The sequence below is a fragment of the Hyalella azteca genome, unplaced genomic scaffold, assembly GCF_000764305.2.
Source record: "Hyalella azteca isolate HAZT.00-mixed unplaced genomic scaffold, Hazt_2.0.2 contig13723, whole genome shotgun sequence".
In the NCBI taxonomy this organism is placed as follows: Eukaryota; Metazoa; Arthropoda; class Malacostraca; order Amphipoda; family Hyalellidae; genus Hyalella; species Hyalella azteca.
This window is the reverse complement of record NW_025943634.1, coordinates 34,944-59,597: the sequence shown is the minus strand read 5'-3', so window position 1 is coordinate 59,597 and position 24,654 is coordinate 34,944. Positions and strand designations below refer to the sequence as shown.

The window sequence follows — 24,654 nt, the reverse complement described above, 5'->3', positions numbered from 1 at the left end:
TCGTGATGACACAACTGGTTTTGACAATAATACCACTAGGAGTGAGATGAAAAAACTTAGGTTCAATCTCACAGGAAAACAGTAATTATTAAATAAACGTAATCAAAAAAAGTGGTTCTCAACTTTTTTGAATGCTTTGCATTCTCATTCAGATTTAGCTCAGCAATTCAACACACTTCGTAAGGATTCCAAGACTTCGTTTCGATGGCTGCGAACACAATACCCGGAATAGCATCAGAGAAGCCTAACAAAAAAAAAAATATATATACAACTCGGTACTCACTGCAGTGAGTGACAGATAGCGCATTTTCTCGTCCGTCCGTTTGTGAAGTCACGGACAGACAGACAGACGGACGGACGGACGGACATGACGAGTACAATAGCGCCTTTTTTTCAAAAATGAGAAAATGCGCTAAAAACGCACAATTAAATGAAAAATTCGGGCAAGAAAAAGAGTAGCTTCAATTTGTATAATACGAACATTGAACATTGAACAATTTGTTCAATGTTAATAATACGGTGATATAGATAGTGAATGAGTTATACATCTGAATACTTGGGGGGCTATCAAACTGATTAAAATAAAAATGAAAAACTGCATGATGTGGTGCAAAGCTAGCGAAACCAGCTTCCGGGCAAAAAAAAATAACATACATGAAAATTTATGCAATCTTACTTATACTTCGCTAAAACCAAGCATGCCGAACGAAAATGCGCAAAATCAATATAGCAAGCATAATTGCCTACAATGATATCCGAAAAGTAAGATATACGCCCTCAAAAGTTAGCGTCTCGACATTATTTGTCAAGCGTAACTCCATTATGCGAAGTTACTGTCCAAGTTTCAGGCTTGAAAGTTAATTCGACAGAGCACAGCTCATCGATTTCTAAAAAATAGCAGAATAATTATAAACGAGTACTGTACACTTATGGCGGTAAATATATTTTTCAAACTTATTAAATTTTTAAATATTTTTTTAAAACTTCAGCAGTACTTTACCACTTATGGCGTGGAAGTACTGCTGAATGTACAGCTAATATTTGGCTTCTCGTTCGTACCTGAGCAATATTTGGCTTCTCGTTCCTACCTGATCGGCAAAGCAGGCGTAACAATAACATGATAATTTATTACTAACCAATGTTGCGAGGGCTTTGGAACGTTCAATCAATCCTGTACGATACATATTATGTTAAAATTACGGTCAGGTACCCTAAAAAAACAAAGGCACGAGTTGGGTCAAGAAAAGGTACTAGCCTTTTCTACGGTCAACGATTAAAGCAAAAAACAATTTAATACCAGTTCGTTTTCAGCTAACATCCAACGACGCAATGCAAGGAAACGAGCTGCAACATAACACCAGACCTCTCAAGGTTTTGAAATTACCAGTAATTTCTACTCAACAACTCGAAATCCATTGTCGGATAATGTTAAGCTGAAATGGGGATTCGGAACCGTTTGAATCAAAGGGCATCCAAGCAATACCAGAACTTGACTGAAAATTTTACGTAAATCATGAGCGAGTATTGCTGCGATCGAATGGGCTGCAGCATTTCCCTTATGGGGATGACTGCGATCGAATTCTTATATATGTAGATACTTCAGAATGAGAAACGCCTCATTCCACCGTAAAGTGTACATGAACTGATAAGACGAACACTATAACATTGATTATGATTGTATCAGTGAAAGACGTATTTTGAGTCAATGAGAAAATATGAAACCTACCATCTTCAAGTTCATAGGAAGGAAAAAGATGAAAGATTAGAATTGCGCCAAAAAATTATAGAGGAGTTATTCAAGTGTTCGTTTTAGTTTTAGCGGATCCATACATAAAATAAAAAGGCCGCTAATTTATGTCGAGGCATACACTTACGTGAGACGCAGTTACTTAAAACAACACATATATAAAAGTAAAATTCGAAGGAAAAAACATTAATTTACCGAGTCTAAACGGGGCGCACGCAAATTACGGAATTTTACATCGAGATTTAATCGTGCGATATAAACCACTTCGAATGAAAAATGTTACCAAATTTAAATCGTTCAATTAGAAAAAACCAGAGCATCAAATCGAGATCAAAGATTACTCAGCATTTATGTGTCATGAGGAACTCTCCTCTGAGATAAAAAAGAAAGCGCTATTTTCAACGAAAAATTCTGACATTTTTTTGGCAAAATTTTGTCATAATGGGAATATTATACGGACGTGAAATGTTATGATCGACCACCGATTGAGTTGGATTACGAATAAGTATACTTATGGAACATGATTCTATCAAGCATGTAAGAATTCGATTAAGAAAAAGTCGAAAACTTTCAGATTTACACGAGAACGTTTTCGTCCCTAAGCGCGACATTGCCCGAATATTCACGAACGGGGTATTTCAAAATTTCATGAGCGTCGTAAGCCTGAAAACAATATCGGCCAATAGAATTCTCCGCATCATATATCTTTGGTGCGGGGCACTCCAGGAGAGGTAACGCAATCATCGCTGATGTCAGCATTCATCATCATTGCAAATCAAGGATCTTCAATTTGGACGGAGACTTCTTGACGCATCGCGAATCCAAGGAAGGAAAAGTCGTTCTCATTACCAGCAAGCCTGTGATGAGCAGTTATCTATAAATGGCGCTGCAAATTGAAGCCACCATGGCCTGATTATAGCGTGCTGGAACTGCAAAAAAATCTCTGTAAAACAGACGGGTATGCCCGATATCAGGAGCGTGAGAAAGCCATCATACAGCTGTTGATGAAGGCTCGAACGTAAATGTTGAAAATACACGCAATCATAATTTTGAATTGAGAAAAAATACAATTATAAATGGGATTAAGTGGCAACTTTCTAAATTAATCGAGAAATAATTGAGTTGTAAGGCTTGATTAACTCGAAAATTATTTGCTTGCACCACACAGAAGTACATGTAACTTTCAATTCTAAAAAATTTCACAATGCAAAAATGAATAAACTTGGCACAAAATTAAAATTGGAATTTGCACTGACATTAAAATGCCGTTTCAAAAGTGGAAAAGATAAAGCGACTATAATCTGAAGCCCTGCAATAACGGCCTTTTGCAAAAAACTGCGCGACGTAGTATACCGTAGTATACGATAGTAGAATTCACACTTCATTTTCATCTGACTTTAAATTGTTTCCAGAATAGCGTCACATAAAACTTGACAAATATATCCGATCTTTGAAAACATCGTTTATGTGCTAGAAAGTAAAAAAAAAAGCTTGAATGTTAGATATGCATCCGATCTTTGAAAACATAGTTCATTTGCTAGAAAGTACAACAAAAGCTTGAATGTAAGAGCTGGCCGAGTGTCTCGACAAAAATAAGTAGAATGTTAGCACGTAGGCTGGGTAAGTCAGTGGACGAAAAGAGAGTTGACGAATAGGACGGACCACACCCATGCATGATCCAACGGATGATCCGGCGAAAGTGTGTCGGTGAACCACACCCAACTGAGGAACATCTCAATGGAACCTCGAGGTCAAGAGTCCTACACCGAGCATGCAGGCTGGCTAGCGCGCTGTCTATGAGCTGTTGTGCGCCACGCACTTTAGTTTCCCATTGGAGTATATTAATGATAATTGCAAATATACAAACCAATAGATTGAATACTTCACGTTTTTACGTATATTTTTAGTTATTATCACAAAGGGACATACAATAATCACTGTATTGGGCCAGAAAGACGTAGTTCGTATTGGATATGATAATAATTCATCTTAACGAATTCAAACTTCTCACTGTTCGACTTTCAGGACCATTGAGCTTGCTCATCATGTAGGGTCTATTTCTTGTGACCCTAATGTATAACAATACTTTAAATGAAGGCTTCATTCATTAATCTGGTGGCTATAAAAACACAGCATATTTTTCACTTCTCATCGAAACAGATTTTATTTTAGAGTGGCATTCAATCGCGCGTTAGAGCCGAGCTCAATTCATTGAACTTTCCGATAAGTAGAATAACAAGCCATTAAGCTCATTAAGTTGAGCTCAATGCAAGGGACAATCAAAGCGAGCATAGCAGTAGGTTTTTTTGCCAGGCATTTGCAGTCAATAGCAGAAGTCGGGGCGAGGGGGAGGTGCAAAACTTGTGACGGCAGATGCAACGGTTCATTTAGATGCGCTGGTGATAGCGCCGCTATCGCTCAAAATTAAATGGAGCCCAGCAAGCGGAGGCGATCCCGGAGAGGAACGTGCATCGCGACCGTGCAGGTGAAAGCACTTTTGCAGCCAGTCGAATAAAATAAATGCATAGGAACGTATTTCATTACCAAACTTTTTACCACCAAATAGTTTTAAATTTTCGGGAGGAATTAATGCGTACAAATTCAAAGCATCAAATGTAGACGATACAGCTAGACGCATTTTGTAGGTTAGAACGGAAATTGCTTGCTAACAAATCATACATCATTACAATCTACGATGGAAAAGATACCTCGTGGTATAGCTGATGACATGATGAGTAACTATATGAACATGATGAGTATATGAATAACAAGGGTGTGAACTTCTGAGGTGAATCAATAAAAACGAAAAATCGTGAGCATTTTACGATCTATCAAAACATAGAAGAAAAAAATCTGAATGAATTTACAAGGAATCGAAGTGTTGTCGATATGATTATGATTAAACGATAGCATGCGAAGATATTGTGTATGTATTTTTGAAGAGTGAATTTCACCGAGGAAAAAATGTAATAAAAACGGAACAAGAGAATGAAGAATCGACAAAAAAAGTACTCGCACACCAATCAAATCTAACTAAAAACCCACCAATAAAATTTTACGAGGGAAATTGTGGAAGCCAGATCGTGCACGACTCGGATCAAAATGCGTCTAAATGAAAGTGATGAATTTAGAAAAGTTGAAAAAAAGAACTAAAAATGACAAAACAAACGTAAAAATCCAAATTACTCACCGAAGTCGGCAACTTGCCGCAGGTATTGGGGCGAGCGCAAGGAGAGGACAGGATTCTCTGCGATGGGGGCGGATCGAGATCGGCGGTCGGGCCCCATGAGCTTAGGTTCCGCCAAGCCAGAATCAGATTGCTGCTCGGCTGATGAGAAGCGAGATTGCAAGACGGGCTTCGACTCTAAGACTTTACTTTGTTCCTCTAGTCTTAACGCGGCAGCTCCACGATCTTCTTCGTTCTGAACGTGAATATCGAGTATAGATGGCACATTTCTCGAAAAGTCATCATGCTCCATCAGACGGCTGTTTTGATTCGAATAACCAATTTTAGACCAAGTTGAATGGCGAATATCGATACCAGATTTTTTGCTATTTGAGAGCTTTAGGTCAGAGTTTCGTACCAAGTTTTCTCGATTGGAAGGAACCTTTTCCTCAGAGGAGGTTCGGCTGACCCTTAGCTCGGTTGCAAGATGACCATGGTCGCTAAATTCCGAACCTACGCTTTCGCGAACGGCGTTTTTCGTGCCGACTTTCTTACGATCCTTAAGGGACTGTGCAACTTTTTTTAGATCCAAAGCCGGTGAGTATGAAGGTGCGTTCAAATGGATTAGTGAGAGACGATGATGAGGTGCATTACCCATGGGGGTCAACAGCAACGACCTGTTTCCTACCTCAGCTAGATCATATTTGGGCAGGCGGCTCAGAGGACTCGCCGTGTCCTGCTGACTTTCAGACAAAATAGGAGCGGCGTTCGGGTCTCCTAGCATGGGCTTCCAGATCCGTTGTGATGAATCACCAAACGTGCGCTTACTGAACGAGCCACGCTTTCCAATTGCATCTACAGAAGACGACGCCCGTGCACCGGCGATTTTTTCTGCCCGGCCCTCATTAAGATGAACATCAGAAGTACGATCTTCATTCTTCGTTGAGTACAAAAGCTCGTCAAAATTGATGGCCTGATCATGATCGTCGCTGGGTGGATTTTTGATTCGGCTCCAATCAGCTTTATTTGGATGAGCAGCGACCTGTTTAAAAGGATGATGACTCTTTGTATTCCTTCGACGTGAAGTCTCAACATGAACTCCAGGAGCAGAATCACTGTCTATGGAAGCGTTGGATTGTAAATCTCGGGCGTTTCGAACGTTTCGTTGATTCGTGGAAGGCTCCCTTGTTGCTTCACGCAGAGAAGCCATTTCGTCGGAAGACTCTGAAATAAAGACAAAACACCAGATCAGCAAACTGAAACATCTCTGAACCCAAATATTAATGTAATGACAAGACAAAAAATAAATTTACTCGTTAACTTCAAAAATTATTGAAAAAAAAAAGAAAAATGTGCAGATATCTGCAATATTTAACGCACCTCTGTGAAAAAAGACGATACTATGAAGACTCAAACGACCTCGCGTACGACTTAGAAAGAGGCACACACGCAGGAAGCAACGTCAAGAGAACAATTCCAAACAATCATGTTGCAAGTCCGTACATGCGTAAGTTGAGTTTGCAAAGCTCGTTTCAGCCATTTCAAAATAACAAGGATGGAAGGAATTTGTAAAAAAAGTCTGCTGTATAGCCCGTATCTACCACTAGGGCTCCCCAATTGCACTTTATCGTAATTACGAAGGAACTTTCGTAGCGAAGTTGCCGTTGCCCTCACCAAAAATGACGTCCGGAGCAAATTGGAGACATTGCAGTCGCGGCATACCGGACTGTCAAGGCCACACAAAAGCCGCAGCTACAAGCCTTTCATTGTATTAACTGACAACTAAGAACTTGCTAAATTAAGAACTTCGACGCATAGACAAGTTTAATCGAATCCTTGATTAGTTTCGTGGACCGAAAGTCCAAAAATTTACCGGGGCCGTGCGTACTTCGAAGATTAGAAGTTCATTAGCAGATGGCGAAAATGAGAGTTGGTCGGTCAGATAATGCTCGAGATGGTCTTCTTATAGATAACGTTCACAATTATAAGAGGCGCGGACAAATCGCGCACGTAATGCCGGCAACTGCAAATAAATTAAGCGCATGAAATTAAATTGAAAATTACGCGCATGCAATACATTCCACGAATAGGCGAATTTTGGTAAGAGCTGAATGACAATTAGGTTTTGCAAAATAAACAATAGGCCGTCAAAAATAGGTTTTGACGGCTTGATTGATAGTTTACCAGTAGTAAGAATTACATTTTGCTGAACCGAGTTAAGGAAAAATTTTAATCGCTCGCCCTTCCACTTTTCAATGTATGATTTTCCGGAAGAATTTGGTTAAATCCCAAGTTAAGAAAAATTTTTACATCTTGTTAAAATAATATAAAATATTTCTAAACGACCACATTTTCCGAGTGCAGCACCCTGCCTCCAAAACGACCCTAAACACCTTCACATGCAGGAATATCTTTCATCGGAGATGTTCCAGTATTCGCCGCCCAATGTTCCAGGCAAGCCTGGAAGAACAATTCGGACTACAAGTCATAATTATTCAGCTTAATAGTGCCCCAGGGAAGTGTTGCGAGGACGCCTCTTCGAGGCCATCAGTTGCTTCAAGATGACAGTGCCGCCCTATTCAAATCCTCGCGCGATCTGTCTGACATAATGAAGCCCTTATCTTCATAGCACGAGACTAAATGGCTAATCCCGAGACCAATGTGCTGGCGTATCTTGAAGCGTGAAGTTACGGCTGCATCACTGGCAGCCACGAAACCTCTTCAAATTGCCAATAGATTCCATTCCAAATGTACATTTTGGTGTTTTCGACTTTCATATTTGAAATTGTACACAAAAACTCGAACTTCTTCGACGCGCTTGATCGAATTTCAAGAATTGTCATGGTCTAATGAGAAAAATCTCAATAAAAAAAGTCTATCTGAAAAAAAAACGACCTAATTGATTGTTCTACACATCTTGCACATCTTGTAGATTGTAGAGCATGATACATCAAATTTCTGCATCGGATGGTGAGGAAGTGTGCATGCATATCTGCAATCAATAAACATAATGATATTTTCAAGAAACAAAGATCATGCAAACCACAAATCTCGGATTCAGAGTTTAAGTCAGGAAAACCGAAGGAAATACGACGTAAGAAGATGGTGAGTGGAAGGAAAATTCTGCCGATGAAATGAAGCTTACTGAACGTTATACTGAATATGTAAATGATATTTTGAAAAGTACACTTAGAAGGGCTTCAACTCAAAAAAATACGCGAAAAGGTTATAATTGCAGTTATATTATAGATAAAAGTTAATGATCGAGAACTATTGAAAGCGATGAGAAACTAAACAGGGGAGGAGATTTACCTCTTCTTTTTAATCTTGAAAACAAAGAAACATCGAGCTGCAGCTGAATAATTAAACTAGCACAGGCTTAAGCGTAGCTGGCAACAGAGCAGCTATCAACATTTCATCAATATATTTTTGGAATAATGTCTGAATTTTATAATAAGGATGAAAAAATGATCGTGTTCCCTAAAAGCGGTGATCACATTTCAGCTGAGTTACACCAAATGATACTACAGAAACATAGGAACACAGTCATGTTCGAGATTCTTACGTTTCTTCACTTTGAACCGAGATGAGAATGTCAGATATGGAACAATGAATTTAAGGTCGACCAATTACGAGTAATTTTCATACAGTAAAATATACGGTAGACCTTATGCATGTTGTTCAGTAAAATAGAAATAAAGCTTCGAGCGTAATTAAACCGTGTTCGCATTTTCATGACATTTCAATTAATTTGATAAAAATGACTTATTTACTGCCTCACCTCTAAAAGCGAAGGGCGATTCTACAGGCAATCTATTATCAATTTTGATCACGTTGATATAAGGTATTCAATAAAATATTCTAATTTAGCGATAGTATGATTTTTCGGCGCAACATATGAATAGACGTAAAAGGCATCTAGATGCTTCAGAGTACCTAATAAATATTTTATTAAATCGTTGAAGGAAACTAGAAAAAAATATAACTCGGTACTCACCGCAGTGAGTGACAGAGAGCGCATTTTCTCGTCGACGAAAACTTGAGGTCACGGACAGACGGACGGACAGACGGACATGGCGAGCACAATAGTGCATTTTTTCTATAAATGAGTAAATGCGCTAAAAAGAGTTAGTTTTAACGGGTAAGCCATTCTATAAATATGAAGAAATATAGAAACGAATCGCCAAATTTGGTCCGAAATGCGACGATGCTGGCGACTAGAAGCCTCATTGGGCGCCACACAAACACAAGTACGAAGCAACTCGAAGTGACGCGTCATTGCTTGGGTGGCAGCAAATCTTTTCTCCTTTCCAGATTTGAAGCGGCCTCCGGCAAGACGATGACTCAGCACAATTGCGAGCTCGATCAGGCCATGCGCCGGCCCAGCTCGTCGCACCGACTGACGTCCAGGAAGAACCGGTGAGCGCGCGAAACTTTCAAGAATAAATTAAGATATTAAAAGCCAAGTTAACGAACTAATATGCCATATTCGTTAACCGGATGCCATTGTTAAGACTATTATTGAAATGAACTTTCGAAAAATACTTATCGTACAATTTATCGAAGTCGTCAGTTACCCAGACGGTTTTCAACATAATATTTCAAGTGAAAATCCTACACTTTCAGATACATATATTACCAAATATTTTTTACACTATGCATAATTGGAAATATACGGTATCTAAAACGGTCTAGTACTTTCAGAATTTAGTCGTTACTACTTAAAAAGTTCGAAGCTTAAATCTCGAAATGAAGTAGTGCATCGCTAGGCAATGAATCTCAGAATACCACTATGTGTTATCATATTGTGTGTGAGCGATATAAATGGGTCCGAAATAAAGACAATGGCAGTAAAATAATAAAAACAAAAATGTCTGCATTTAAAAATCTCCATTCGTGGAAAGAACTCAAACAAAGGACCCCAAAGTCAGAGAAAGTCGGGAGTTCAAGTCCATGTTTATCTTCTGCTCTTGAGAAAACAAGGCAACCGACTGTGAAGCCTGGCTCTTCGTATATAAGCGTCGACACACCTCGGCTTGCCACAAACCAACGATACGTTTTGTAACAAACACAACGGCAGGAAAACTGTTATTACATGCTGATCGAATGGGAAACTCGGTTAGATTTTTAGGAAGTTTGCGCTCACTGCCACATTTAATTACGCATCTGTATAATAATGAATGCGGATAGATCGACTTTGGATAATTGAAATGGAATCCAGTGGAATGAGGTTGAGGTGAACATTAGGATGATGACAGCACAAGGAAGATCACGAAATTGGGAAATGTGTGAATCGTAGGACATGTATCCATCGTTTAACTTAGAGTAACAATATTTCGTTTATTGCAATTCTGGTAAATATTTCACACTGCACGAAACGTCTCTCAAAATGCCATGATTAGAAAATTATTATACAAAATTTTTCAAGTTGTCTTTCGTATAAAGCTTGCAAGCGTATTTTGGAAGTCAACTTCTCTTCTCTCTCTAAAGATTAATAATTAATCAACAGAAAATACAGGGCTGCTGATGAAAATTAGATTGCTTTGCTCAGCTGTAATTTTCAGAAACCAATGAAAATTTCTTCGTTCATGTCCGTACTGTCCTAAACGTTTGACTCAGGAAGTCGCTTAATTTACGGTAGGCTATAAATTGAACCCCAGCACAGCACGCTCAGTAAATAAGAAGAAACGTCAAAAGTATCGAGCGAATCGACTTTCGACGTCTTTACATACAAATACATACATGCAAATGTTTGGTTAATTCTTGACTGAGAAAATGTAACTAAAAGTGCCGTAGTGAAGTGCTTCAAAGTTGAAGCGCACAAGAACTAAACAACACAATAAGCCGACACCCCGAGGCTTGTATGTGTGCGAGAACTCACTCCGCATGCGCAGCAGCACAGTGTAGTGCTTCTTGGCGACATGTGGATGTCACGGAGCAGAGCTGTCCAAAACCATTGTGAGATTTTAGCATTATGTTAGGAAGCTTCTCGAATGTTCGAATATATGCAGCATGATCATTATTTAAAATTACTTATACTGGGTTTGCATTGGGTTAGAAAGCTTTTAGAATGTTCCAATACATTATTGATGATAAACTATTCATAACTACATATGCCCTCAACTCTAACTAGTCGGTACTAATTTTACCTACAAATGTTATCTAATAATGCTCTCTATTCATACTCACCACTAATGTTAATCATATTACCTTGTGTTACAATAAGCATTTCTACAAATACTCGAACTATTTAGATGCAGTACACACAAGATTATTGAGAGAATACAATAAAACTGCCTCCAACAGCGAAAAAATTGTAATTTCTGCTGCACCAGAAACCAAACAGCATTACCTAGTAAATATGATTATACAAATCGGAAAATTAAGCGCAATGCACACAATTGAAAAAAAATCATCAGACGAAAAGCTAGAAAATCGAACAATGGTCTCAACGCAGAAAATTATTTGTCTAGTTAGCAGAAAACCTTTACAATGGGTTTGGTTTCAACCAGCGCACAGAACTCGAAATCGAATTTACTTCGCATTAGCTTTCAATCAATGCAGCGCACCAATCCCTCGAATTGGATGACCAAGAATAGAACGAAATTCAATGGTTTCAGTAATGCTCAGGAACTGAGATGTGCAGAACAAAAGTGATGGGCAAACATCATTTTGCCTTGGACATATATGGGAGAATCGCAATAAAGAAATATACAAATAACGATTATACTCTTCAAGTATTGAAGTAAATGTTACAATGCCACTGAGCTTTTGAATTTATTTGCTGGAAAATTACTTGCATGGTTGAATCTTAATAAATTAAATTAGAATTGTTGCATGTTCAAACGTACACACGTTAATTAGTTTAGTTTTATCAACTGGTATTTTTGAACGCAATTTCCAGGAAGAAAATAGCGGTAGTTGCCAAAGAATAGCTCAGCAGGGGCGGTCTAAAGACGTCATCATACCAGCAGTGCAGGGTCTAGGGAACACATCACACCAGCAGTGCAGGGTCTAGGGACAACATCACACCAGCAGTGCAGGGTCTAGGGACAACATCGCACCAGCAGTGCAGGGTCTAGGGACAACATCACACCAGCAGTGCAGGGTCTAGGGAACACATCACACCAGCAGTCACCAGCAGTGCAGGGTCTAGGGACAACATCGCACCAGCAGTGCAGGGTCTAGGGACAACATCACACCAGCAGTGCAGGGTCTAAGGACAACATCACACCAGAATGGAAGGGTCCAGCGCCGGCAGAGTTGGCATCGTGTGACTCAGCAAGCTGAGACTTAGAGCGCTCTGCGAGATAGGCGAGCTAGAGAGACCCTGCGTGATCATGTCGACGCCGATATCAAGCAACTTGTGCTATGCTATACCAATTTTTGAAATATATTTGCTGGAGTAAGTTTTTAACATTGCTAATAATAAAAATATAACTCAGTACTCACTGTAGTGAGTGACAGAGCGCATTTTCTCGTCGACGAAAACGTGGAAGTCACGGACGGACAGACAGACGGACGGACGGACGGACGGACATAACGAGCACAATAGTGCATTTTTTCCAAAAATGAGAAAATGCGCTAAAAATAACCAGTTTGTATGCAACAAGGTTTTAGTATAGCATGATTTTAAAAGAAATGTAACATCTGAAGTTAAAATTTCACGTACAGTGATGTACGTAATTACAGTCATGATGCTGTGTTCTGAATCTCAAACAATATTTTATTCAATTAAATTGTAGATTAGATAAAAAGTCGACAGCAAAGAACGTAACGTATTCAGACGGTCGCGAGTGCGCAGTAGGCGAGCTTTTTGTTGGACACAAAATAATCTTGCCAGGGAGCACCGACAAAAATGTCAGGCACTCCAGACGCCAGTGGATGAAAAAGATCGATGCTTCACAAGGATAAATGATGTGCCAGGCCTTCAATCGACTGCTTCCCTTACATAAAATTATTGTGAAGAAATGAACTTACCTCTAAAAATAAACTGTCAACATGGAGAGCAAACACCCAACAAAAATTTACGTATAAAAGAGTGATCACTCGTCGACGAAAAACCAAAGTGAATAGGAAATAATAATGTAAGTCGAGTTTCGGAACATGTCAAATACATTTTAATTGTACTTCGTTAAGATATAAAGAGGAAAAATTATATGCAAATATACGAAATTGCTGAGTAGGTCTTGCGGCAAAACGTGAATTTCAAAGCTGTTGGAGCTATTCTTCGCAATTAATACTTCGCACGACTATCTCCACAAATGCAACGGTTTACTATTAAAATTGGACCGGCAGGAGTGATTAATTAAAAACATTTATTCAAGTTTTCATTGAAATAACTGCTTACATGGAATTATTTACGAATGATCCTGGCATGAGTGACATATAATCTTTACCAAATGATTCATTTGAAAATGACTATCATTTCCGGCATTTCATTGATGAACTCAAAATTGTGTGCAAACTTAACTCTAACTAAGCAGCTTCCTTCATGGATTCGTCGACGCCGATTAACGCGCACAAATATGCTAAAACGCTTGAAAAATTGTGACATTAATTTTGATTAATTTAAGTGGTATACTCTGTGTTGCAGATAGTAACATACAAGCAGCTACTTCGAGCACACACGAATATCTACTGAAAACAATGGTCTGAAGAAGCAAGCACATTAGCGCATGGCTGCAGCCGAGTGTAAATGTAAGAGCAGCACAGCAATAGCTGAGCTATAAGCAATATAGCGTGCGGCTAGAGCCATTCTGGCTTCCACAACCAGGCCAAGCTCTCTTCTCAGGATTCACCCGCTCGTAAATTTCGACCGCTGGCCAAGACTACATTCGACTCGAGGAAATTTACTGGGGCCTTTTGGGGAACTGAAAATTTTAGTTCAGCCAAGATAGGAAAATGAACAGAGTTAGCAACATCGCTCACACGAAATACACATTAGCTCTATTGTGCGAGAGGCTGCAAGTAAATAAAGCGCCTCGTTGTTCTCGAATAGACCGAACGCAGTTAGCATTCGTAATCCAATGTTTGAATGCAAGGAACTCTGGTACTATGTTATTATACTTTACTTAGGAAAAAATAACTGAATAACAGTACCTCAATTTTCAGTTTTGAATTACATCTAATAAACATTATGATAGAAGTCGAAGGATCAGCTATTTTCGTTGCTTAAATAAAAAGAGGAAAAGCCATTCAATGGTTCGAATGAAAATCCTTCCGACAGTCATTTCAACACAATAGATTGGTCATTTTTCTTCGGCAGCGAGGGGTTTCGAACTGGTCAAAGGATCTACAAGGTGCGCTCTGAATCTAAATTTAAATCCTTTGCAGGTCGAGAGATCCTACTTTCCTCTGCCGTGACAGTGGAAGCGAAGACATAGTCTTGGCAAACCGTCTTGCACACAATATACCAAGAGACTGCATGGCGGGACAAAACCGTCTTGCATACAATATACCAAGAGACTGCATGGCGGGACAAAACCGTCTTGCATACAATATATACCAAGAGACTGCATGGCCCATTTTCTTATCCATGATGCCAGCAGGAAGCAAGTGTAGCACTAATTCGAGTGGAACTGTGTCAGGATGACCCACACAAGGACATAAGTGCATCGTCATTTAGACAAAGCCCCTCACATAGCTGTGAGTGTAGGCAAGGCTCCCATTTTTATTATGCACGTCAGCCAATATATATACATGAGTCACCGCAAACACTGGATCGAGGAATGGATGACCATGGCAAAAATGTATCAATATGAGGAGCTGGAATCCATTTACGGGATAATGCACGGGAAACGATATATTTTGTAATCTCTTATAAAAAATTAAGCTATTAACACGAAAACCTTTTGAACACTCTTATGCACTTTAAAAATATACCTATAAATAATAATTTTATGCAGAAAATTTTCAAAAGCGAATTCGATTCAACAAAATGGTATATTAAATTATAATTGAGAATTCGTTAGGTCTAACAAAAAGATCACATAAAACAAATCCTGGGCATTGCAAAGACAACCTTATCCTAAACTCATTATTTTATTTCACCCACGAATTTCAATTCCATGCAATAACAAGAAGAAAGAAGTGCAAACATCTCCACAAAAATGTGAGGAGAAAACCACATTATTCAAGCACACAATTTGAGATTGGCACCTCATACGCCAACAAATGAAGTGACAGCAGGAAAACATGGGGAGAGCTGAACTGAAAATGCGCTCTACAAATAAATAATTAAACATGTTCCTCTCGCTTTTCACAGTTGGTACAAAATTACACAATATTACAATCAAATGGTAATAGAATGGGATTGTAATCCAACTCATACTTCAAATAATTTTTTTTAACTCTCGACGTTCACTGAATGAAGTTGAAAAGAACAAACAAGCATTTCATAGCAAGGAAAATTTTATATGAACTCAAATACATGCGTTGGTAATAAGATTTTCAAAATATGGAAGAACAGATTTATGTAATAGAAACAACCCATAATGACCAATTTTGAAGCCTCAGCACCTTAAAAAATATCTTCTCAACTTCTTTTTGTTCAAACCAAGTACTTATTTACACTTTCTTAGGCAAAAACAAAGAATAACACGCACAATTTTACAAGAGAGATGCTAAGATCGAGTGCAGCCACCGCCGCAGCGCAACGGCAATCAATGATCCGTGAGACTAGAAGATCCACACTACGATCTAAAATCTTGGCCGGGTTATCGACGGCCACAAAACGGCCGTCAGTTGGCCGCCAATGATTTTGATCCGATAACGGAGGTCGAGCGACACTCACTTGATTGAATTTGTGAAACATCTCGATCATGTGACACGATCGAGACACCGACGTTAACGTGTCAGACATGCGTCATCCAACACCGAGCTCGGGGAGACGGAGCTGCGTGTTCAGTAATACGTACGGGGATCTCAATGTAATATCCTGCATATCTATGACCAGTTCAGTTACAGGTAGCTCAATGCAATATAAAATACCACACTATTGAATAATTTTATCATCACGAAACTACGTGGAACGACTTTCAGGGAGTGAATGCAATAATAAAAAAGCAAGGGAAAACTCTCAATGCATGGTATTTGAGTTTTATAAAGCAGGCATTTAATAACTCAACGCTTCGTAGGCTAAATACTTTGATAGTAAATAAATGCGGTGGTGAATTATCACGTTACTAAAACGAATATTAATAATGTCAATCACAACACAGAAAATGAAGCATAGTTGCGAGATATTTTAGATTGTAAACAGTTATCTTCCTACGAATTATTTTCAGTTTTTTTTTTCTATTTATTTATTTCCAGTCGAATTGAGACTATGCTAGTCAGATCCAGTAAATTGTAAAAATTAATCAAAGAAGATACGAAGCTTGAAATTGCCGCACTGTTTATTCATAGGTTGACACTTGAAACTCTCAAGGAATAAACATGTCTAACACCCACTCGCTACAGCCGCAAATTGTGTTTACAAGCAAACACAACTTGACTTGCCGCATTCGCAAACAGAAATATCGAACTGCCGCAGCGCCAAAAAGCAATCCAAAATTAAACGCATAGTGAACAAAAAAAAAAAAACTTTAAAAGTCAACACTAGTAGTTACAAATCATGTGACGTTCATAAAGCATATAAATCTTACAAGGACTTGAAATTTTGGAGAAACTTTTTGGATGTCGCAAAAATAAGCTAATCTACAGTATTTTACAGAGGTTTGGCCAACATAAAACAAGAAAATAATTAGAAGCAGCATAGACAAAAGTGGGAAAAACATCGACATGGCCGCAATAAAGAGAACGAGGTGTCTGATACTCGCTAGTGAGCCGTTTACAGAAAATGCGGGCCAGTCTTGCCATGATAGAAGCAACTTCTGGGGCCTTGTTTCACTGATCGGTTTGGGACGGCAATTTCACGGGCGATTCTACACGACAACCTCGCACAAAACCAACCAAACAAAAGCAGCTCTCCAGGCGTCTAACTTCGACGAGGCGTGTGCAATGTAGCGGAATTGGCTCTAGTTTCATGCGTGAACATGAAATTTTTCTTGCGTTTCAGTGCTTTATGTAACGCAATAACATGAAACGCAATAATAACAGATAACGAACAAATAATATGAAGTGTTACTGGTGATAATTTGGAGGCGGTTGACAACACGACAGAAAAAAATCATAGTGTTGAAAAAACAATGACAGCGACGAAATTTTAAATTAAAACACGTATCAATTAAACTAAATTAATCTTAGCACGGAAATTATCGTTCATTATTGATTATGAAACGAAAAATGGACTGAAGAGTAAATAATTCAGAACGACAGAAAATAAATGACAAATGAAAGACTTTCGAAAATAATTTAGAATACATTCCTGACCAATATCGGTATTTATTCAAAGTTTTGGACAATCAAAGTATTACGTGCTCATTCCATACGAATTTTGAACAAAATAACCTTTTGATTCATTTTTCCTGTCTCTTAATATAGGTACACTGGCCTAATTTTGAAAGTAAACTTGCGCCTTTCACTCTGCTTACTACAACCGAGTTACACGTTTCCATGTTACTGGAGGCCGACATGCAAACGGAGAAGACATTCTTACCTGCAATCAATAAATGAATCATTCAACATAGATCCATAAGCTATCAATTAGTGACAGCTTTGATGGGGGTCGTATTGAGAGTGAATATAGAACGGCTAAATTACCGACATGAATATTCCTAAGGCATCCCTCTTTTTTTATCCAGAGACCTATCAAATTGCATTTCAAGATCAAATACGAAATTTGCTTAACAATAATATCCCAATATTGCACCCCCAGTGCCTACAGAGGTGATGGCTAATCAAAAGTGAAGAAGAACTCAATGAGAAAGATACTCAGATCAAGTAAAACGTGTGTATATATATGTCGTGCAAAAATCGCGGAATTGTCGATTCTATGGAATCGGCGGTCAGGTTGCCGAAACTGTAGAATCAGCATTTTGTTGCTGATTCAGAAAATCGCACGTCAGATCGAGTTAGAGTAAAAACATAAATCAAAGTTAGAGTTAGAAAAAGCAAGGTCAAGTTCGATCATATTTCCTTGTATTTAAATAAAAAAAAAACTTGGCTGACTGACCTAACACTGAATTCCTATAGTATAGAAATGCTGATTCTACAGATTCAGCAAACTGGCTGCCGATTCCATAGAATCGACAATTCCAAGATTTCGGCACGACATATACAAAACGGGAGAATAAACATTATTAATTTGAAGCGAATCAGGGAATTCATATTAGGAAACCGGCAACTAATATTAATGAATCTATACGGTTTTCCGGCTAGCCGGCCTTAACGAGTCATATTACACAATTACATATTCAGATTGGATTAGGATCCTAGAACCATTTCTGCAAAAATTTTTTCCTTTCATGACTATGACACCACGATGAGCAAATGTTGTAATTTAAAACAATAATTTGAAAATATCGTTCAATAATTTAATTTTATGAACTTTCTGTAAGTGTGGAGGGAGAAAACGAGCCACACATTAGCGGATAAAGTTTCTCAATGTTGAAAAAATTACAGTAATTGGAAATAACTGAAGTTCACGTACTACTAAAGAAGTAAAATGATGGACAAATGAATAATGTATCGAGTGCACTGAGTTTTTTTAATCCTGTATCGAGTCTTGAAATTAAATACAAGTCGCGAAATGTGTCTCAGGTGATGGATATGTGCACAAATCATAATTCTTTATGATTTGTCTTCTTTTAATGACTTTCAATCGAACTTGCTAAATAGTTCTTCGAAAATAAAACGAAGATTTTTTAGGTCACAGGTGTGTAAGAAGACAATAAAAAGTGTCACGACGAATTTTAAATTCAAATATATTAAATCAAAAGTCTATGATTTCTAACAAATTCACCTCGTTGAATAATGATGAGCAATAATAATTTAAAACGCATACAAAATATTCAACAGTATCAAATAGTACAAAAAATGTAGCTCAGTACTCACTGCAGTGAGTGACAGAGAGCGCATTTTCTCGTCGACGAAAACATGAAGTCACGGACAGACGGACGGACGGATAGACAGATGGACGGACGGACAGACAGACGGACGGACCGACAGACGGACGGACATGACGAACACAATGGGGCATTTTTTCCATAAATGAGAAAATGCGCTAAAAATGTCTATCATAAACGACGCGCGGTATTTATTCCTGTTTTACCAGTCACAAGCTTTAATTAGCAGCAACTAGCGTGGCTAATTCATTTATTCATTTGTTCAAAGTCGACGGTGACAGTCCGGTAGGGGTTACAAAATCCGCAGCAGAGACTCGGAAAATCTCCGACCCTCATCAGAAAATCAGTGGCCCTCATCGTCCCAAGTAAACACAAAGCTCGAATTCACGAATGCACAACGCCGGCATTCCAACAATGGAAAAACACGCACGGAGAAATCTCGGCCGCATCATCGGTGGCCATTAACCGGCCATCGGTCAGTTCCCATTAAGTGACAGAGGGTAAGTTGTAATGAGGGCGATACCGCGACGCGTCACAGCTCACCAAATGTGCACAGCATTTATCCCGGCAGGAAAATGTAATCTTTGACAGCAACAATGGATTTAAACGTATTATTTTCTAATGAATCCTAAATGTCAGTGACAATCGAGATCATATAGATCAACGCTCACGAATAGTTCTTTAATTTAAATGCAAAATTGGGAGGAAATGAAGAAAATCATGTACTGAAACATCCATTGTGTTGAGTTTTGTTAACGGTATAAGTAGATTAGTTTCGCTCGGTCATCTTTTGAGGGCATAATTACAGAACACCTTGGACAGCTCGGCTGACATCCAAACTTGTATCCCAATCCAGTCTCTAGTTTACTTAAATGTTTTTATTTTAAATAAATCCCATGTAATCGCTCAAAAAAGCTGGGATTTATTAAAATCGTATCATTCGCCCAAATTAACTAGCGAAATGAAGTTTGTCTCAAGAGAGTCTGCCTCGCGCCAAAGAATATCCTTCTTCACTCCTATTTTTCACTACCACGTAGAGGCTGTAACCAACGCGTATCCTAAAAAATATTCATCGCTTATTTATGTCAAATTAAAGTTGTAGCGTATTTTCAGGACGCCGCAACATCCTGAGTATTCTACATACATCTTTCTACAGGAAAAAATGAAATCTGGGAATCACTGATTCCTAATCAGCCATGCGCATTAAAAAAAATAAAAACCCGGACGCTCGCATTGACAGACACACATGTAGGGCAGTACAAACGTGCAAGGATCCCAATTAACAATCAATCATCCTCATCGTCATTATGTCATCTGGCAACACAAGAGAGGGTAATTTGCACATGACTCGCGCACGATTTTACTGTCGGTTGAATGCACGACTGCTATGTTGACTCACTCACTCATATGACACGAAATGAACGAATACTGGTAGTTAAAAGCGATGGAAAATCAAATTTCATGGAAACATTAATTGTTCGTTTACATACTCGAACGATTACAATAATGATCGAAGAATCACTCACCGACCGAAAACCTCGTTCGACGGCTTAAACTTTGAACTGAAATTAACAATGCATCTGCAATAACGAGCTTGCACATGAGGTAGCAGACAATTTAAAAAAACTTTCGAATAATAATTTCCTTGAAATTGTTGCTGCGAGTATTGACTGTTTTTGAGTGGACCATAGCAACGAAGTCTTAATGAAACGCTAGTCCAGCATGGAGGATATGCTTGGATTTAGTTTAAAAAGAATTAGCAATAAGAAAAAAAGCTCTATGAAGATACATAAATGATTGGTTGCAAGGATTAACAGAGACATTACTACAGAAGAAGAAAGAAGCATGTCTGAGACAGAGGAGTTTGACATCTTGGATTTTCTGTAACCGGGACCGGTAGAAAATAAGCTCGCAAATATTAAAATACATTTTCCATAGCACCGACGAGACGAAGTTTGTCCTGAATGTGGTATCATCAATACAGCAGGAGTACTCACACCTGCGCAGGCCTGTATGTCACAGGAACACCTGGAGTCTGTACCGCGGGATGGTGCATATGTGATGTTCGCACACACTACAGTAAAGGCCATAGCCACCAGAAACGGTTTGTCAACATCGATTAAGATATTTAACGTTAACTGGAGTAACTCTAGAATCAATCTGAAAACTTCACTTTATATTATGGTTTCTCAAGCTTGTTACAGGCAGCTTAACACATAGATTGATAATCCCAGCTTCGCCCGAGATTGACAATCCCAGTTATTTTAGAAGATCATTATCCCTAATCCAGTTTCCGGTCTCCACCTTATTTCACAAAATCCAGTTAATAATTTCCATCTAAAGTAGTTTTGATTAGAGAAAGGCACGTCCAGTCGTACATTTGGCAAGTAACTTCCATTAAGCTCTTCTCTTGAAATTCGAAACCATTTTTTTTGTATGTGAATGAAATGTACATCAACGTTTACGCGATCAATTTTTAAATTAAATTCCTTTCCCCTTCCTGGTTCTTTAATAACTTATACTCTCCCGCTAAAATTGCAAAAAAATGATCCAGCTTCACCTTAGATCACTGAATAATTTACCTTATAAACTTTGCAAGTTTCTAGCGGTAATATCGAAACTAAGTCTTTATTAAATTGACGAGTGTTCTGAAGGAGTTTGCGTTGAAGGGTCATGCATGTTTATCTAAGGTATTCTAAGCAAACGATTCGGATAAAAAATAAAAAGAAGAGCAGTCTAGGATCATAACTTCATTGCACTATCTAATATACTGAAGAATGAAAAGGAATTTCTTAGTCACTGGAGTGTCTTGCTGCACCAAGTCAGTCGATATGTTGCTGCTTTCCTCATAATTACTCGATCTCAATAGGATTCCTGAAAACATGATGGAAATTACGGAACACATACTGACAAGCAGGCGTGTGTCGAGAACAAAAATATGTATTCAACAAGGGCTGGAAAAGCAAAATGAAAAGCAAAATGCAAAAAATACAAAACCTAGAAACGATAGAAAAAGTTGACGAGTATTATGGAAATTATTCAAAGGAGCCGTAAATCATAAATCGCAACGAGGAGGGATTAAATAAGTTTTTTCAACACAGCTAGGCGATAACGAGTTGATTGGAATGGGGATGAATAGGGGCATTTAATTAGCTCATCAATGGTAATTGCCATTACAAGGACTGCCTATTGAGATGATGGCCAATCATAAATGAAAGAGCCATCAAACTAAATTTATAGGCCTTTTAAATGCTTCACTACGATCAAATGAAAAATGAAGCTGATGCACATCGATTACTTATAGAGTGATAATCAGGAATCAAAGTAATTACAAGTTCAGCACATATCATCTCTCCATATAAATTAAAGCAACACACATTGCATGCGTTAGAAATGTAGCACAAAGATGAATAAACAGACTGGATGATTTACTAGAACCAACTGCTTGTATACCTGCTGTACCTGTATGAGTCCCACGCAACATGGAAATGTTACCCAAAACATGACAGGAACGACAATCAAGCAGGGAAAGAAACGATGAAAATCACACAATGAATCAATACGACGAAAAATCAATACGACGACGTCGACGTTTCGTCGACGAAAACGTGAAGTCACGGACGGACGGACAGACAGACAGACGGACAGACATGGCGAACACAATAGCGCCTTTTTTCCATAAATGAGAAAATGCGCTAAAAACTGATGATGAATTGAAGCGAAACGACGTTAATAGTTTACCGATTAAGTCAACGTCTCCAGATCTATAAAACATAGGCCTCTTGCATGGGAAATATTTTTCAGCATCCGAAAAGAATGTATGAGTCATTCCTTGCAGCCACGTATATAAACTCGCAGGTGGCTAAATCTTGCACAGAAAAAAGAGTTCACACCTGCATGGGCAACAGACGAATCCCAGCACACGTGTGTCCATAAATCAAATCTGTGAGACGGACTGCACGAGTTTCCACGGCACGTGTGTTATATAGGTGAAAAAAATTGCAGTGAAAAGTCCCTAATGAATGCAGGAATCATTAATAATGTGAGCCCATGTAGCGTGACAGCCAGGAAGTTCGAATCAATGGAATAATTAGCGATACCTTGTGTACTGTATGAAACGGAATCAATCTTAGTGAAATTAATGATTTTCCAGTCTGTATTGAACGAACTGTTGAACAAAAATTTCCAAGCAATATTGTGGGGAATCAGAGTCGCTGTAGACTACAAAATTAAAGATTCACCGAAAGTTAACTTACCAATTAACTTGGTAAGAAAAAACATTTCACAAACATCACGAAAATTCAAATGAACCAATCGAAATCATGAGCATCAAATATAGCCAGCGTGACCACGATAGGTCTTGGATCACGAGTCCGTATCATGGCTACTCGGCAACATACCCATTAGGTGCCAGCACAATGGAGTTACTCCTTTATAGGAGCGATCGAAATCTGCATCTACAGAGCAGCAACTTCATTGAAATTCATCGGACGAGAGCAAGCAGATATTCTGTTTTTCGTGATGAATCTTAATGAGCTACGGACTGCGCCAAAGCTGAGCAGCTATAAGAAAGCAGGAGCTTTATATCAACTCGTATTTGCGCATGCGTCATCGAAAAAAATAACGGCTATGACTTCCTGATACTTCGAACCATAAAAATTCCTGTAATAGCAACAATTTAATGCTGCCCGAAGGCTGTAAGCATTATGTTGTTGGGGAGCTTCCAGTCTATCAACGAACAAGCGTTTCCCTGACACACAGCACGTGATCGTTGAACGTTCTTCAATCAAACACATTTCGAAACCTAGGGTTTTTCAATGAATAAACAGTTTAATGTAAATATAATTAACGATGAACGATGAATAAATAAAAACACTAACAGCAAACCTAAAACGCTTTATCAAACCCAACCGTAAGAACCTAATTCTAGCCGTGCGTTTCAATCCACTTCCAATTTATTCCACAAAATTCAAGTCCATAAGTGGTACCTTCCTCAAATAGAACAATAATAACTCTTGAAATACCTAACTAGAGAATATGAATATATAATAAACAAATTAACACACACAAATAATCAATATAACACGAAACGATTCACTCTAAAATTGAGCAATCACAAATATAATCACAGCGCTATCTATTAACGAACCTCCACGGCAAGATCACGCGATACAATGAAATATACCTGTATAACACACCGCTCCTGAGGTCACGGCTAAGGTGAGTGAAAACTGAAAATGCTAAAACAAAATCCTAAACCTAATACAGTACAACTTAAAAATTATGTATACAGCAATAAATTGAATCTATTTCTTCTACAATACTGTAACATATAATATATTTTTATGCATAGTAAGACATATCCGTCCGGCATGACCTTCCTTCAGAAGCTGTAGAGGCTGGTAATAACAGCATTTGATAGTGAGGAAAATACGGCAAATAATGGCGAATAATCAAGGTAATAAAACCTCGGAACCCTGGTACCATATGAATAGTTGCTTGCTTAATAGAACATTCTTTTACTATTGTAAACTATTCAAAACAGGCAGTAAACGGCCTGACCGGAAAACTATCTGAAACAACGGCCGGCCTGCACGTGAAATAAAACACCGCGTCACCTTTCATTTTCCAATTATATAAAAGACATTCGTACCACATTTGAAAAAAAAACGGCGAAACGGTTTATTTCCACGGGACCCGGCCACTATAGAAAGCAGTTCAGACCGTTTATT

The 24,654-nt window shown here is 38.5% G+C and overlaps 1 protein-coding gene across 1 annotated transcript in view; it reads right to left on the bottom strand.

Moving 5' to 3' along the window:
- LOC108672228 overlaps nt 1-24,654 on the bottom strand; it is a 70,938-nt gene that overhangs the window by 38,121 nt on the left and 8,163 nt on the right. Inside the window, exon 2 of the mRNA XM_018159865.2 lies at nt 4,938-6,137. Coding sequence (XP_018015354.1) covers nt 4,938-6,137 — 1,200 coding nt within the window. The remainder of the gene's footprint in view (nt 1-4,937; nt 6,138-24,654) is intronic.